This window comes from Doryrhamphus excisus, linkage group LG17, assembly GCF_037039965.1.
Source record: "Doryrhamphus excisus strain RoL-2023G ecotype Guam linkage group LG17, RoL_Dexc_Guam_v1.1, whole genome shotgun sequence".
NCBI classification, from domain to species: Eukaryota; Metazoa; Chordata; class Actinopteri; order Syngnathiformes; family Syngnathidae; genus Doryrhamphus; species Doryrhamphus excisus.
In genome coordinates, this window is record NC_136373.1 from 13,172,233 (window position 1) to 13,188,888 (window position 16,656).

A 16,656-nucleotide genomic window follows, 5' to 3' on the forward strand; every position below is an offset into this window, starting at 1 on the left:
GCCTCTTTCTCCAGCTCCCTGCCACTATGCAAGATAAGCTGTAAAAATAATAAAAAGATGAATATTGATCTGATATTATTTCATACCGGCAAAGCAGCAAACATAAACACACATCAATAGTGCCCGATTGGCCTGATATATTGCTTGAGTTCTCATTTGGCAAATAGTAGCATGGGTACTCTCATTTATTCATGAAACATCATCAGCAGATTCTCTGAAGTGTTGAACTAAGCCTTTAATAACATTTTTCATGACAAAGCGACAAAGTGTCCCTGGCTAAGACACTGTGTGCTTTTGAATTAAATATTTTTTCATACGACAAGGGATTTAAGGTTACATTTATCATACTTTGGATGTCGTAGCAGGTGTTATGAGGAAATCACAGCCTTTGTTCCTCTTCAACAGAGACACTTTCTACATCAGTAGCCATGTTTACATGGACTCAAATATTCCAATTCCATTTGGGTTATTTGCTCAAACGCAAAGAATCTAACCTTTGTATACACCTCATTCCGAAAGAAAAGTGCCAATCCGAATGAATATATAATCTGATTCCCAGGGGTGGAATATTCCTTTCCCCAATCCGATTGAGGTATCTTGTACCCGCTCAAACGGAAAGTTGTCAGACTGCGTTCTTCTTCTTCTGTTGTTTATTGGTGGTTGGCAAGCAGCTTTCGTGTGCATTAGCGCCATCTGTGGAACAGAATCTAAACCCTTCTATACGCCATTCACAAGTCCAGTTTTATTAAAAAAAGAAAATACATATCTATATAAAACATGTGCCGAGCTTAATTATAAAATATTAGCAAGATTGAACTTTATCTTTTCCTGTTCCCGGGTGCGTTCTTTCAGCGAATGCTGAGATATGACGTAACACGCAGCTCCAGACGTTCTTCCATTTAAAAAAATGGAGGCGAGCAATCGGCACTGGACTGCTGGGGAAAGTTTGTTTTTGATTCAAACTAAATTTCAAGACTGGACGAAGGAAAAACTGGCAATACGGAGTTATTCCTCTGATAAAACATTCCACTGTTCTCAAATATCTAAATTTTTATTTTTATGCACAAAATAAGATGAAAAATGAATAAACAAATCAAGAATAAAGAAAATCAATCAGTAATAAATAAATATAATAATAACAATAAAACGGCAAATAATAAAAACTTAAGAAACCACATATAGTTGGTGGGTAGACAAATTATTTTTTTCAGATTAAAATGAACAAAGCATTATTAGAGCCCTGTAGACATGACAAAACACGACTATAGTCACATTTATACTCTTTTTATTTACAACATATTGCGCAACTGCAGGGTCTTGAGACACATGCTAACTCGCAAACTAGAGAGCTAGCGACCTAAACTTTAGCCTTCAAGTTATTTCCTTTAAACTTAAATAGCCAAAAACTTACCACTTCCACACGGATAGGGAGGATAACTATTAACAGTTATTTAACCTTTAACATGAACATTAATCAAACGTAATATTTTTTTCTGGGTACATGATACCATACAGCATCCATATCAAACATTAAACTTTCATATCAAGGCGGGGGCCTCAAACTAGTGTCCTGCGGGCCACATTTGGCCCACGGGCCGTGTGTTTGAGACCCCTGATGTATACCATTGCTTTCGGAAAGGTCATTCGGAAAGATTCCATTCGGAAAGAGAAAAACTCCTCATGTAAACATGGCTATTGTCAGGCTACGGAATTAGAAAGAGTCGCTGTACATCTTGCCCCCGGTTTGTACATGGAACTATTATTTACTAAACGAAGGTCGCTTCCTGCAGGGTTGAATACAATTCAATTAAGTTACAGCCACCGACGGTTCTTGATAAAATGCACACTACTCAACTTAATTGGTTTTTGACACTTCCACTGAGTTTGCAGAAAATTTTAATTGAATCAAAAGATGGATATCCTTTAAGAGCACCTGACCAAAACCATCTGTGAGGAGCAACAGAAGATGTGCTACACACATTAGATGCCGGTCAATAATTCAATACTGTAAATAGGCTATAAAACACGACGCACATTATTGCAGTTGGACATAATCAGGCCTGACTGGGTAAAATTACAGTTAGGTACACCCGAGTATAAATAAGCCACCTCTTACATTCGATATATTCAGATTAATGAGATTTGTGTCTTATAAATGACTTTTTCTGGAACGTATGGACCCATTCGAGCCGACATAAACCAGATGGAAATTTGACAGTCATCAGGAATACAAACGAGAAGAAGGAGTTCAGTACGCTCTAAAAAAACGGTTTCCAGCTGCCTTGTACAAACTACGCCATGTTTGATGAAGTCCATATGTGAACCGAGCGAGGGTCTTGGTGGAGACAATCCAAGTAAATAAATGGAGCGTTTTCATGACATCTCCATCAAACCAATGGCAACATTTTCGCTTGGAGGATTGCTCAACTACAGTGGAATTCGAAAGACGAATGCCTCAAAAGTGTCGACGTCATCGATGACATCGACACAAAAAATACGTCGACACAAGAACTGCATGTCGATGCGCCTTCACTCAGAATTAGTGGTGGGCAAAACCGTTCATTTCAGTGAACAGGATCATTCCGCTTCATTCAGTAAAAAGATCCGTTCATTTCGGTCAAATGGTTGTTAGCCTGTGATCTCCCCCTGTGCTTAGACCCGGTCAGTCGTGTCGAGTCAGTCCGTTCAATCATGTTCACGTTTGTTCCGACTCAACGGCTCACCAAGTAGTGCTGTGTCGGTTATGAACAAAACGGCCGGCGGACTGAACGGGGTATTTTATGGGCGGTTCATTTGTTCGCAAAAAAAGAAGTAGTTCTTTTGACCCGTTCGTTCACGAACGCCACACCACTACTCAGAATCAAAACATGGCGGCGGCCGTGGCAACAAGTTTCAGTGAGTTCGGCCAGAAGAAAAGATCACACAGACAGACACTCCTCAAATACACGCGACAATTAGTTTTATTTCTATTATTATTATTGTTAATAGTATTATTCATGTTATTATACTTTATTGATATGGGTAGATCATTTAGAAATATATATATATTTATTAACCTGTGCTTGTGTTTGTGGTTTATGTTTTCAGGGACTAATCAGCGACTTTCAGGGATTAATCGATGCATCGAAAAACTATTTTCCAGATTAATCGATTACAGAAATAATCGCTTAACACAGCCCTACTTGAAAGCCATTTAGCTAAAATTGTCAATAAATTATGTTGCAAAATGTCACCATATGCACATGCCATACTCACATACACTTATTAACATGAGTGTGTTTTGTTTTTCTTTGGTTTTGTTGCATTGTTACTTTTGTGAATGATAAATAAAAAGTGTGATGATAACCATAGAACCCAAAAGTGGACATTTCTGTGAACAAAAGAAGGTCAATGCTCATTCAATTTCAGATGTTGATGATTAACACTGGATCCATGCATCATACAAACTCCAGATAGACTTGTTCCGAAAAGATGTTCGAACCCGAAGCTCCTGATGTCAATCACTTCAACTCCAAAGTGATTTCATTCGATGTGAAATGAAAAGCCCATGAAAAATTCCATCCCTCCAAGCATACATCTTCTATACCGCTTATCCTCACTAAGGTCACAGGGGTATGCTGGAGCCTATCCCAGATGACTTCAGGCGAAAGGCGGGGTACACCCTGGACTGGTGGCCAGCCAATCACAGGGCATATATAGACAAACAACCATTCACACTCACATTCATTCATTCATTCATTGTCTATCGCTTATTCTCACAAGGGTCGCGGGGGTGCTGGAGCCTATCCCAGCTGTTTTTGGTCGAGAGGCAGGGTACACCCTGGACTGGTGGCCAGCCAATCACAGGGCACATATAGACAAACAACCATTCACACTCACATTCATACCTATGGACAATTTGGAGTCGCTAATTAACCTAGCATGTTTTTGGAATGTGGGAGGAAACCGGAGATTATTCCGACTGCGTGGCCTACATGCTGACCACTCGGTCACCGTGCAGCCAGAGTTCAGGTATTCTAATAATGTTATTTTGCTACAGGAGGGAGTCAAACTACGAACACCTCTCGGTATGATGTATTTCAATACAACACTCTGACCATAATAGTACACATTTACATAGCAATTTCATTCCAACAGTGTCAATTATAACATCATTTTATGAAAAGTTATGTGTACAATCTCCTCCAATCAGCCTCTCAATTCTTTGAATCATTATTGAATTGAGTCCCTTATACATAAAAAAATAAAATAAAGTAAAAAGGACAAAACGACACACAAACATGATAGTTATCGAGTACCTGATATTCATTAGGCCAGAAGGTGCTCACAGCCAGCTCCACCTGATGCCACTGCTTCCCATGTGACCCTGATGTGTTCCACACCGGGCTGCCCAGAGGACCGCCGTTCACCCGCACGTACACGTTCAAGGCCCCCGGACTGTGGCCATCGCGGCTGTACAGGAAGTAGCTGAATTGGACGCAGTGTGTGTCATTTTCACTCAGACTCTGCAGCAGAAGCTGAGCACAGTGGCCCACTGCATGCTGGGAGGAGTTCACCAACATGTAGGATCCTGAAAGCAGAAAGGGGGAGGACATTGAATTAGGGATTTGTTCATGTAACATAATAGGTGGTATGTCCATGTAACATGTTAAAAGTTATTCAGATAACTATAGTCTATCAACATATGGTAATGGTAATGGTTTTATTTCATGTGACCATGCATCAGATTACAATTGAATGCATCCCATAATCAGTTCACAGTTCCACATGTCCAAAAGGAGTAGGAAGAAGCAAAGCTTATTAAATCCTACCCCTCCATCTGGTACTTTTACAATCAGTAACTGTTACATTTGTTCACTTCCTGCTTTCCTAATATAGTTTAAGTTTTTATTTTATTATTTTTTAAAATTAATTTTATAAAAATATATTTTTTCTTTATATTTATATATATTTATTTTATTTATATATTTTTTTATATTTATATATTTTTTATTTTTTGTCACGTACCAAAGTACAAGATGATATAATGATGCATTGTTTGAGGGTCTTACTCAATCCATTCCATAGTTTGATTCCACATACTGAAATGCTATGGCTTTTTAACGTAGTCCTAGCATAGAAGTGTTTCAAATGTACTTCTTCCCTGAGATCATATTTCTCCTCTCTTGTAGAGAAGTATTGGATGACATTTTAGCTAATTGGTTATTTTTAGCCTTATGCATTATTTTAGCTGTTTGAAGATGAACTATATCAGATTTTAGAAATAAGGAGCTAGTATGTTCTCTGTAGGCGACATTATGAATTATCCTTACTGACCTTTTTTGCAGTACATTTAGCGAGTGAAGATTGCTTTTATAGTTATTAGCCCATATTTCCACACAATAAGTAAGATATGGTAGAACCAGAGAGCAATAAAGAGTGTGGAGTGATTTCTGATTGAGAACAAATTTTGCTTTGTTCAATATTGACATGTTAACATAACAAAGCTAGTTCACCAAACTCTCGATCTCACTCCAAATCACTACCAAATTGACTGTATTCTTCATCCTCGGTGTCACTTCCGAACAACTCCACCTGCTCTTCTGCATGGCTAATATTGCTATATTCACGTTCTTTTGCACTTTCTCACTTCGTACTTCGACCCATGGGGATGTCAAACGTGAGAGGGACCTTGTCCATGTCCTGGTGTCACATTGTGCTCAGTTAAAAAAAATTCACCGTTGCATGTAACGTAACACCAAGAGGGTCCTCCCGCAAAGTCATTTATATTCATCGCCCTGTCAACTATTTGGTCGTGGAGACGTAACTGCACTGTTGACAAGCCTCTCCCTGCATCAAGTTGTTCAAGCACCTATTTCTGAACTTGTTCCTCTCAACTTCAGAAATTAGCTTTTTTTTCTTTTCTTCACTGAAGTTTGAGTACCCTCCGCTTTATGTCAGTCCCTCACACGTTTTTCATCATTCCAAACCTTCTTCCTTCTGCTCCATTACCGTTTTCAGCTGCATACTTCACGACTTGCAACTTGTAATTGACAGAATTTGTGTTCCGTCTTTCTCAGTTGTTTTCATAAGTTGATATTTATGTTGTATATGTTTGTGATAGGGCAAACCACAGGTTTCACTGTGAAAAAAAATATACATATAAGTCGCTCCAGAGTACAAGTCCCAGGACCAGTCAAACCATGCAAAAGATGTAAGATTATAGTCCGGGAAATACAGTACTTATGTTCCTCTAATACACTGAACCTTGTCAGACGATGAGCTTTTATGTCATCCACATAAACCTCACACCACATGAGTGTCTACTCTCCGCAAACTGCTCTACAAAGTGATTTGTAGATAACCGGTGGGAGTTTGTATGCGATTGCCACAGAGATTTGTGTTAAGCAGACACTCTGCGAACTAAGGCGCACATATCACAAAGGATTAAATCTGCTTTTAAACATTTTTAGCCGTTCAAATCCACATGACGAAAAAAAATGGAAGTTGTTCCATGCATGTAGGCGGTTGATAACAGGGGGGAGGAGGGAAAGTGCCCTGTTGAATAAAAAGATATAATCAGCATTGGCTGAGGAAATCTCTCGCCACAATTCACACAAACTAACTGTGGGGATGAACCGTCAGGGTTGGGTTAAAAAAAAAATGTACAAGAGAAAGACCCTGTGGCAGCTTCTCCTCTAAAGCCTCCTCAAATCAGGACAACATAACTCCTTTCGGCCCTTTGTCGAGCATCTGTCCTGACTCGAGTTTGTGTCCGTTAATGTGATTAGCACAACAATGCTGGAGCCCTTCCTGTGGACTCGCATAATCAAGCCCGTCGTCATTGTACTCCGAGGCCTCTCTGTTCTCGGTCACAAAACGTCCAAAGAGACCAGACAATCCAACGTTGGTGCCAGGTGGCCAGAAGACCGTTATTCTCGACACTGATGTAGTAGCGAGTGAATGCTAATCGAAACTGCAAAAAAATGCACGGAAAAGTAACCGACATACATCACCATTAAAAAAACACACCAATTCTATAATTCTATAAGTTTCATAATAACACCATCCTGTATGCTGCAAATTAGGACTGGGAGTCTCAAGGTCCCTGAAGCCATTCCAAGAAATGCTGCAAACATTAAACATATGAACTGTCCGTGAGAAAATACATGTCACAAACGCCAATTCAGGTAAAACAACAAACAATGAGCTGCCATTGTTCAGTTATAAGCTAGAACTATTCATGCCCACACCCATATTGAAAAGCCATTCAAAGAAAAGCTGCAAACATTAAACATATGAACTGTCTGTGACAACATACATGTCACAAACTCCAATTCAGATAAAACAAAAAAAAATTAGCTGCCATTGTTCAGTTATAAGCTGGAACTATTCACGCCTACACCCCTATTGAAAAGCCATTCCAAGAAACGCTGCAAACATTAAACATATGAACTGTCTGTGAGAAAATATATGTCACAAACGCCAATTCAGATAAAACAAAAAAACAATGAGCTGCCATTGTTCAGTTATAAGCTGGAAACTATTCATGTCCACACCCCTATTGAAAAGCCATTTCAAGAAATGCTGCAAACATTAAAGATATGAACTGTCTGTGAGAAAATATATGTCACAAACGCCAATTCAGATAAAACAAAAAAACAATGAGCTGCCATTGTTCAGTTATAAGCTGGAAACTATTCATGTCCACACCCCTATTGAAAAGCCATTTCAAGAAATGCTGCAAACATTAAACATATGAACTGTCTGTGAGAAAATATATGTCACAAACGCCAATTCAGATAAAACAAAAAAACAATGAGCTGCCATTGTTCAGTTATAAGCTGGAAACTATTCATGTCCACACCCCTATTGAAAAGCCATTTCAAGAAATGCTGCAAACATTAAACATATGAACTGTCTGTGAGAAAATATATGTCACAAACGCCAATTCAGATAAAACAATGAGCCGCCATTGTTCAGTTATAAGTTGGAAACTATTCATGCCCACACCCCTATTGAAAAGCCATTCCAAGAAATGCTGCAAACATTAAACATATGAACTGTCTGTGTGAAAATACATGTCACAAACGCCAATTCAGATAAAACAAAAAAATCTAATGAGCTGCCATTGTTCAGTTATAAGCTGGAAACTATTCATGTCCACACCCCTATTGAAAAGCCATTCAAAGAAATGCTGCAAACATTAAACATATGAACTGTCTGTGAGAAAATACAATAAATTACATTACATTAAATTACATGAATTACATTAAAATGATTGTTAGACGGGATCTATTATGCTCATTTTTCGACCCCTTGTATTGAGTTGTGGCCCCTATAGAGCGGCTACACACAATAACCTGCACATAAACTTTTTAGATTTTGCAGAATCCGCACCTATTCCAGCTGTATTTCCTTTAAATTGTGCTTTCTGCCAAAACGCTGTGATTGGTCACACATCCAAAGTGCATCCTAACTATAAACCATATAAGGAAGTGCGGCACTCAGTGACATCACAAAGGGGCAGTTTAACCACTCTTTTTGAAACCAAGCGTTTTGAGCCATTCCAAACGTCTTTCAAGGCTCACTTCCAAATGGGCAAACATTATCTTTGACATCGTTTAACATGAGAATACAACATTCTAACTACATTTATAGGTCAGAAAAGTGGAAAAAGCATAATATGTCCCCTTTAAATTATTGTCTTCTGGACCCAATCTCATGCATTGTCTCTTGAGTTGGGTGTTTTGTGACACTCCTTGCCTTTACATTCCAATATTGGTGCTTGGGGACACCAACCTTGTTCCATTTCATGTTATGAATTCACTAAAACTATTAGTTATGCTATAATTTTGCAGTAATACATATATATCTTAATGTCACACTGCCTTGCTTAGAATAAATATTATATGTTATGATTAACTGCTCAGGGTGAGAGAGGTTTGCGTCGACAAAACACATTCCTTGGTGTCTCCGCGTCAACAGGCTCTGAGACGACCTTGCGTCTGTGTTTTCTGATAAAGTTTGAATAAATATCCATCTGTCCCTCCAAGACACCAATAGGTTTGCGTCCACTGTCCTTCTGTGTAGAATAAACAAGACATTTCTTTTACCATCCATCAAGTTGTCTCCTTCCATGCAAGTCTTAATTAAATTGTATCTGTCATTATTCTCAAAGAGCTTGTCCAGTCGCTTCTCTACTAAGGGGTTATCATTTTGAAAGTAGATGAATGATACCAGAGGAGCTCTAAGTGTCAAATTGTTCCTAGTTTGTGGCATTAGTCTTCAAGTTTGCCCATTTAAGTGTTGGGGTTGGACGTGTCTTCTGATTTCCTAAAATTGGTTGTGTCAACCTTTCAGGCGATGTTCTTCTGGATATGTAGATGTACAAACTTTACTTGGGGGCCACTGGAGCTAGGGTCTGGGCGAGACTGGGTCGCATCAGGTTTTCCAAAAAAAAAAACCACATTTATTAAAAACAGAAAAATGAATAAACTTTGCTTTGGTTTCGATTTTCTACAAGAAAAGCTCTGATAAAACATTCCACTGTTCTCAAATATCTTAATTTTTATTTTTCTACACAAAATAAGATGAAAAATAAATAAACAAATCAAGAATAAAGAAAACCAATCAATCAATAATAAATAAATATAATAATAATAATAATAAAACTTAAGAAACCACATATAGTTGGTGGGTAGACAAATTATTTTTTTCAGATTAAAATGAACAAAGCATTATTAGAGCCCTGTAGACATGACAAAACACGACTATAGTCACATTTATACTCTTTTTATTTACAACATATTGCGCAACTGCAGGGTCTTGAGACACACGCTAACTCGCAAACTAGAGAGCTAGCGACCCTAACGGTAGCCTTCAAATTATTTCCTTTAAACTTAAATAGCCAAAAACGTACCACTTCCACACAGATAGGGAGGATAACTATTAACAGTTATTTAACCTTTAACATGAACATTAATCAAACGTAATAATTTTTTCTGGGTACATGATACCATACAGCATCCATATCAAAATTGCGCGGGCCGCACTGACATTAAACTTTCATATCAAGGTGGGGGCCTCAAATTAGTGTCCTGCAGGCCACATTTGGCCCACGGGCCGCATGTTTGAGACCCCTGGTTTAGAGTGAATTTTAGGACGATAACTATTGCAAAATGCACCTGCATTGTTTTGTGACTCAGTGAAATAAAACAGGTTGTTTTTATTTTACTTTTCTTAAAATACATGTTAAAAATCTCATCATTAACATTAAACTTTCATATCAAGGCGGGGGCCTCAAACTAGTGTCCTGCGGGCCACATTTGGCCCGCGGGCCGCATGTTTGAGACCCCTGATGTACAGCGTAGTAATATGAATGCCGCTGCCATCGGTGTCCGGCAAAAATGTCACGTCGGATATATCCATGGCAACAGTTTGGCCATTGTCTCCTATTGACAGCATTCGGTTTATCTTGTCGCTATAAATACTAAATCCTCTAATCAAATCTAGTTGTTCACCAGCACCACTCAGCCACGGGAGAAGGCCCTAATTACCCATTTAGGTGCAAATAAGACAAACGTCTACATTATGTTTTACATAAAGAGATTGAGATTCACACACCCATCACCCCGAGCCATAAAGAAAGTTAAACAGGGTTGCCGGAGACAGGTAAAGCGCAGTCGTTACCTTGAGGCTTCACTACTTCTTTTACTGCAACGCCCAATTTGCCCTGCAGCCCACTGTCAACAACCTCTGATTTGTGACTTGTCCTGGGCTGGGGGGATCACTGCACTCTCATATTGCTCTGCTTAATTAGATCTTTCACAGACCCGTCTCCTCTCTTGCATCCTGCGGGACCACGAGGGAGTCATAAAATACTCGCGAGCGCTGAAGTGGTGAAGCACTAGTGTCCTGCATGGTTCTTTTACAATATACTGTATTGTTACACCTGTAATGTTGTGTAATTATAACTTGAAACATAGGAACCAGCCACTTAGCGAGTTGCTCCTTTGAGATTTTCGAAGTGACGATGGAGTCACAATTTAATGAGGTTTCCTATATATGAGTGCATATGATGTATGAAATGTCCATGAATTAAACATTGTGACAAATTAAATGATAGTCTGGGGGCACATTGTGCGCTGTAGTCTTGATATTGTATAATGGTCCTGCTAGCTCATTCACTATGTACAATCCAATACAATTAGGTATAATTTTATAATGATTCAAGATCTCGACTTAATGTGGCATCAATACAATATTTCTGTACATGTGTTGTACAGGATAAAGTTGTCCACAAATTACAGAGACGATGTATACTCCATAATACTCCTAGAACATGTAACGGTATGCACAAATCAGACTGCACTTCCGGAATAACAAACAAAACAGACTGTGTACATATATTTATACTGTTATTCTGTATATTTTGTATTTTTCATTCTTTTTTGTAATCTGTGTACTACTTGCTTTTATAGTCACTATAGTTACTCCAGACCCCATTCACTGTGCAATATCTGATCAACCTCCATGTGCGATATTAAGGGCTCTAAATGCAATATACTAAGTTCTATGTGAAGTATTTCCATAATGCCTCATATTAACTCACTAGCAAGATCTCAGTGTATAGACTGGTTATACAGTAAAGTCTCGTTAAATCGATATTGTCGGGAGTCTGAAAAAATATCGATATAACCGGACTGTCGATATATCCGATCCTGTGCCGAACTGCATTAAAAGTGGGCAATAATGCACTCGACATTGTTCTATAGTAGAGAACAATTAAATCAATCTTTGCTTAAGGATTTCAATACCAAAAAAGAACACGGCGAACGGCTGCTTCCAGTCAACTTTATTTTTCACACTTCCACCACCAGAGCGCAGCACACACAGAAGAACCAACGAACGCCAGCATGTACATATGAAAAACAGTGATTATTGCAAGCGATAAAAAGATATTTGAATACAACACAATTAAATACATGTATTTGTACGCTTGTGTCTTCGTTGGAATAGGTGTGTATGCTATGTCAGTTGGTTCTTCTGTTGCAGGCATGTGTTTGGCCAGCTATGTGGGGCGGGTTGAGCATGACCTGTGAACCAGGAAGTGCGGGAATCGGTGTGTGTGTGCTGTGCTCTGGTGGTGGAAGTGTGAAAAATAAAGTTGACTGGAAGCAGCCGTTCGCCGTGTTCTTTTTTGGTATTGAAATCCTTAAGCAAAGATTGATTTAAGCTGCTTTTGTATCGATATAAGCAGACCAAATTGGCTGGCGGGAGATGAAAAGGGCATCGTAGTAACCGGATTATCATAATAACCGGGTATCGTACTAACGGAATTAATTATATCATAAAAGACTAGAAATTTGCCGGGAAATGAAAATAGTATCATAATAAGCAGTAATTCGTTATAACCGATATCGATATAACGAGACTTTACTGTATATCTCATCTCGTTTCATATTATCTACATACTGTATTGTATATAACTCTGGGAAAAACTGTTGATTTTTGTTAATACTTGGGTTGTTTATATTGTTTATTTTTCTATATTGTGTATTATGTACTGCTTACTTGACTCTGTACTCTTGCTGCTGTGCAATACAAATTTCCCCACTCAGGGACCAATAAAGGCATATCTTAATCTTAATCTTTTTAATAGATGTGTCTGCACCTACTATACCAAAACAAATTCCTAGTATGTGTTTAATCATACCTAGCAATAAACCCTTTTCTGATTCTGAAAAAATTGGACTTAGCAGTCGTAGCTTATCCCGTTCCGGACCACAGCAGTTACTCTAACTAACTGAGAGATAATATACATATCACCAGACCTTCTAGGCAGACAGTAAACATATCACATGTTGTCATTCCTGTGCCTGCATTTGTAAAAAAAAAACAAACTGACTCGACAAATCGCTTCAGCTGTGAGGCTTATTTTCAAAATTGGCTTTCATTTTAACCCCAATTTGAAAGTCAGGCTGTCAGGCTTTACTTTTATTCTAGAGTGTGGAATAGAATCCAGACAGGACATGGTATGTTGCTTGCTGAACTCGTTTGAGAAGGAAATACATGGACATCTGAGCCATAAATCTGTGGACAAATAGTAACTGATGGCGCTGTGTTGACGTTGCGTGATTGTCGGGCTTCTGTCATCCGTCTTGCACCTTCCTCTCTAACTATTGCAACGTTAATGGGATTGCATGCAACCTGCTTCAGATTATTATTTTTTTTTTCATTAATTCATTCATTTTATACTGCTTATTCTCACATAGGTCGCAGGGGTGCTGGAGCCTATCCCAGCTGTCTTCAGGCAAGAGGCGAGTACACCCTGGACTGGTGGCCAGCCAATCACAGGGCACATTTGGACAAAGAACCATTCACACTCACATTCATACCTATGGACAATTTGGAGTCACCAATTAACCTAGCATGTTTTTGGAATGTGGGAGGAAATCGGAGTACCCGGAGAAAACCCACGCATGCACGGGGTGAACATGCCGAAGGTGGAATCGAACTCGGGTCTCCTAGCTGTATAGCCTGCAGGCTAAGGAGTAAAACAGGAAAATACATCGACATACTGTACATGGGAAATATGTTCTAACAAGGATACAAAAGCGCTGTATGAGTACCTGGAGAAAACCCACGCATGCACGGGGAGAACATGCAAACTCGATTTCGAAAGGCTGAACTACTGCGTGATGAAGAGGACAGCTCAGTTCCATCAAGAAAAAAGACACAGAGTGACAACAAAACAGAGAGAGGCTGACAAAATGTGTGACAAAGGAATTTTGAGGTTTTCTTTTTTATTCTGCCGCTGAAGAAGAGGACTTGTAGATGGTTTTAGTTCCCAGTAAAAGGATGAGGAGGGCGATTAATGACTTTTCTGGTAGGGTAGTGTTGAACTAATCATATTATATGCTCTGTTCAGCACTTTTTAACCTGCCGTTATACACACTCTGTATCTGTATTTATTTATATAAATCCTCACCAGGGTTGCGTGCATGCTGGAATCTATACCAGCAATCTTCAGGCGAAAGGCGGGGTACACCCTAAAATAGACAAACAACCATTCACACTCACATTCATACCTATAGACAATTTGGAGTCGTTAATTAACCTTAATGGTAATGGTAATGGTTTTATTTCATTTGAACCTGCATCAGATTACAATTGAATGCATCCCATAATAAGTTCACAGTTCCACATGTCCAAAAGGAGTAGGAAGAAGCAAAGCTTATTAAATCCTACTCCTCCATCTGGTACTTTTACAATCAGTAACTGTTACATTTGTTCACTTCCTGCTTTCCATAATACAGTTTAAGGTCTTTTTGTTTGTTTGTTTTTTTCCCATGTTTTCGGAACGTGGGAGGAAACCAGAGTACCAGGAGAAAACCCGGACATGCAAAATAAACTAAATAAACTCACACTTCATAGTATTACACTGAAATGCTACATGTAGGCGGGGGGTACTGTTGTGCCTCCAATAATAATCAGGGTTTCCTAACCTTAGTGTTCCAAAAAACATTTGTATTACTTTTCAGTTCTGTACAGTTACTTTGGAGTCCTTTTTAAAAAACCATTCAAAAATAATTATTAAATAGAAAAATCATCTCAAAGTCAACGGTGTACAAACACATGGAGGACGCCACAGTAGCAAAGCATAGAGGAATCAGATACAGTCACGTCCATTCATTGATGGCGCTCTCAAGGGCAAATGAACATCCGTAACAAGATTAGCAGTGATCTGGCACATCATAATTCATGCAGAGCTCGGCTGGACTACGACCTGGTCCGAGGCTGGAGGTGACTCTATCCGTAGCAAGTCACAATGCAAGGAGAGGGGGATGAACAGAAATGAAAACAAGGGGGAAAAAAAGGAAGGAAGAAGAGAACGGTAAACCCCCGTAACGAACCTTAACAAGCATTTTTAGGATGTCTGACCCTCTGACATCTAAGGCCACCCCGTTATCTCAAATAGTGACCGTAATAGGATTAACAGCTCTGTTTGGCTTTAAGAAGTGTCCTCGATGATGCTTACAGCGCCATTACTATCAGATTGATCTACGGCCCTGCTCTCCCGCACGCAAATCTTGTTACTCATCTTTCATCCAGCCACTTTCCTTCTGCCCTCCCGAAGGTCAGGAAGGATTTTGGACTCGGATTCCATGGCGGAGTTCCATTTATTCACTGCCACATACAATGACCTCCAGCACATATACAGTACAGTAAACAAGTGGAAAAAAAAAAACAGGGACTGAGTGGAGTGGTGGACATTGGCCTGAGAGCAACATTATAATCATTAAAAAAAAAGCAGCTCACAAATGGAGGAAAATTGCCTTACTATGTTGTGATATTGTCAAATAGCATTAAAAGCTTCCATGAGATGGGTTTGCCACCAGAAGCACCATAACCGGTCTTTAATATGTATAAATAAAGTTATTCTAGTTTATCTAATTTCATGCACAATTCCACGCAAGGATGAAGTTGTGCAATAAACATTTATAGAAGATTTGATGAAAGGGGAATACGACAGGGGGAGCGTCCCCTTGCTGGGAACATCTTTTATAGGGACAAAACAATAATAAGAAATTACACAGCCATAATTAAGTCTTCATAATAACACACAATTGCAACAAAGAAGCACACACGCACTTCATATTCATCGTCCTCCATATATTAGCACGCTATCATCTTCAGCTTCATTCATTCATTTTCTACCGCTTATCCTCACGAGGGTCGCGGGGGCTGCTGGAGCCTATCCCCTATCCCAACGGATTATGTTCCAAAAATGTAACCTGTGAACTCTGAGCGGTAGTTGGAGAGATAGAACATGCAGGTGGACAGACTTCATCTGGGCAGAAGATCTCCTGAAGATCATGTCCCGGTTGAGGATGATATGGTTTCAGTTTATGCACAAGACATCTTAAAAACGTTCTCGGCATGCATAGCTCCATTTTCTTCTCTCGTTAACCACCGAAACCCGTTTTTCTCTCATAAGATAAATTGTCAGTGGTGTTGGTGGAGGAGTGCCAACTGCTTCTCTCCATGTTGCAACCACCTGCTTGCTAATCCACTCTCTTGCTGAATGCAATTATTTGCCATTAATTAGGAATGCGGTTAGGAATGGGCATCGGGTCTACAGCATCAATGGGACGAGCATTCCGATTCTCCTGGGATAGTTCAAATGTTTTCAAATCGGGGGGGTAGGCTGGAGCCTATCCCCAGCTGTCTTCAGGCGAGAGGCAGGGTCCACCCTGGACTGGTGGCCAGCCAATCACAGGGCAAATATAGTCAAACAACCATTCACACTCACATTCATACCTATGGACAATTTGGAGTTGCCAATTAGCATGTTTTTGGAATGTGGGAGGAAACCAGAGTACCCGGAGAAAACCCATGCATGCACAGGGAGAACATGCCGAAGGTGGAATCGAACTCGGGTCTCCTAGCTGTATAGCCTGCAGGCTAAGGAGTAAAACAGGAAAATACATCGACATACTGTACATGGGAAATATGTTCTAACAAGGATACAAAAACGCTACAGTACAGCATGTTTTTGGAATGTGGGAGGAAATCGGAGTACCTGGAGAAAACCCACGCATGCATGAGGAGAACATGCCGAAGGTGGAATCAAACTCAGGTCTCCTAGCTGTATAGCCTGCAGGCTAAGGA

The 16,656-nt window shown here is 39.5% G+C and overlaps 1 protein-coding gene across 5 annotated transcripts in view; it reads right to left on the minus strand.

Moving 5' to 3' along the window:
* LOC131136968 (receptor-type tyrosine-protein phosphatase U) overlaps positions 1–16,656 on the minus strand; it is a 302,752-nt gene that overhangs the window by 144,388 nt on the left and 141,708 nt on the right. For all 5 annotated transcript variants that reach the window (XM_078798065.1, XM_058084359.2, XM_058084358.2 and 2 more), the window contains exon 3: positions 4,299–4,570. In XM_078798065.1, coding sequence (XP_078654191.1) covers positions 4,299–4,570 — 272 coding nt within the window. The remainder of the gene's footprint in view (positions 1–4,298; positions 4,571–16,656) is intronic.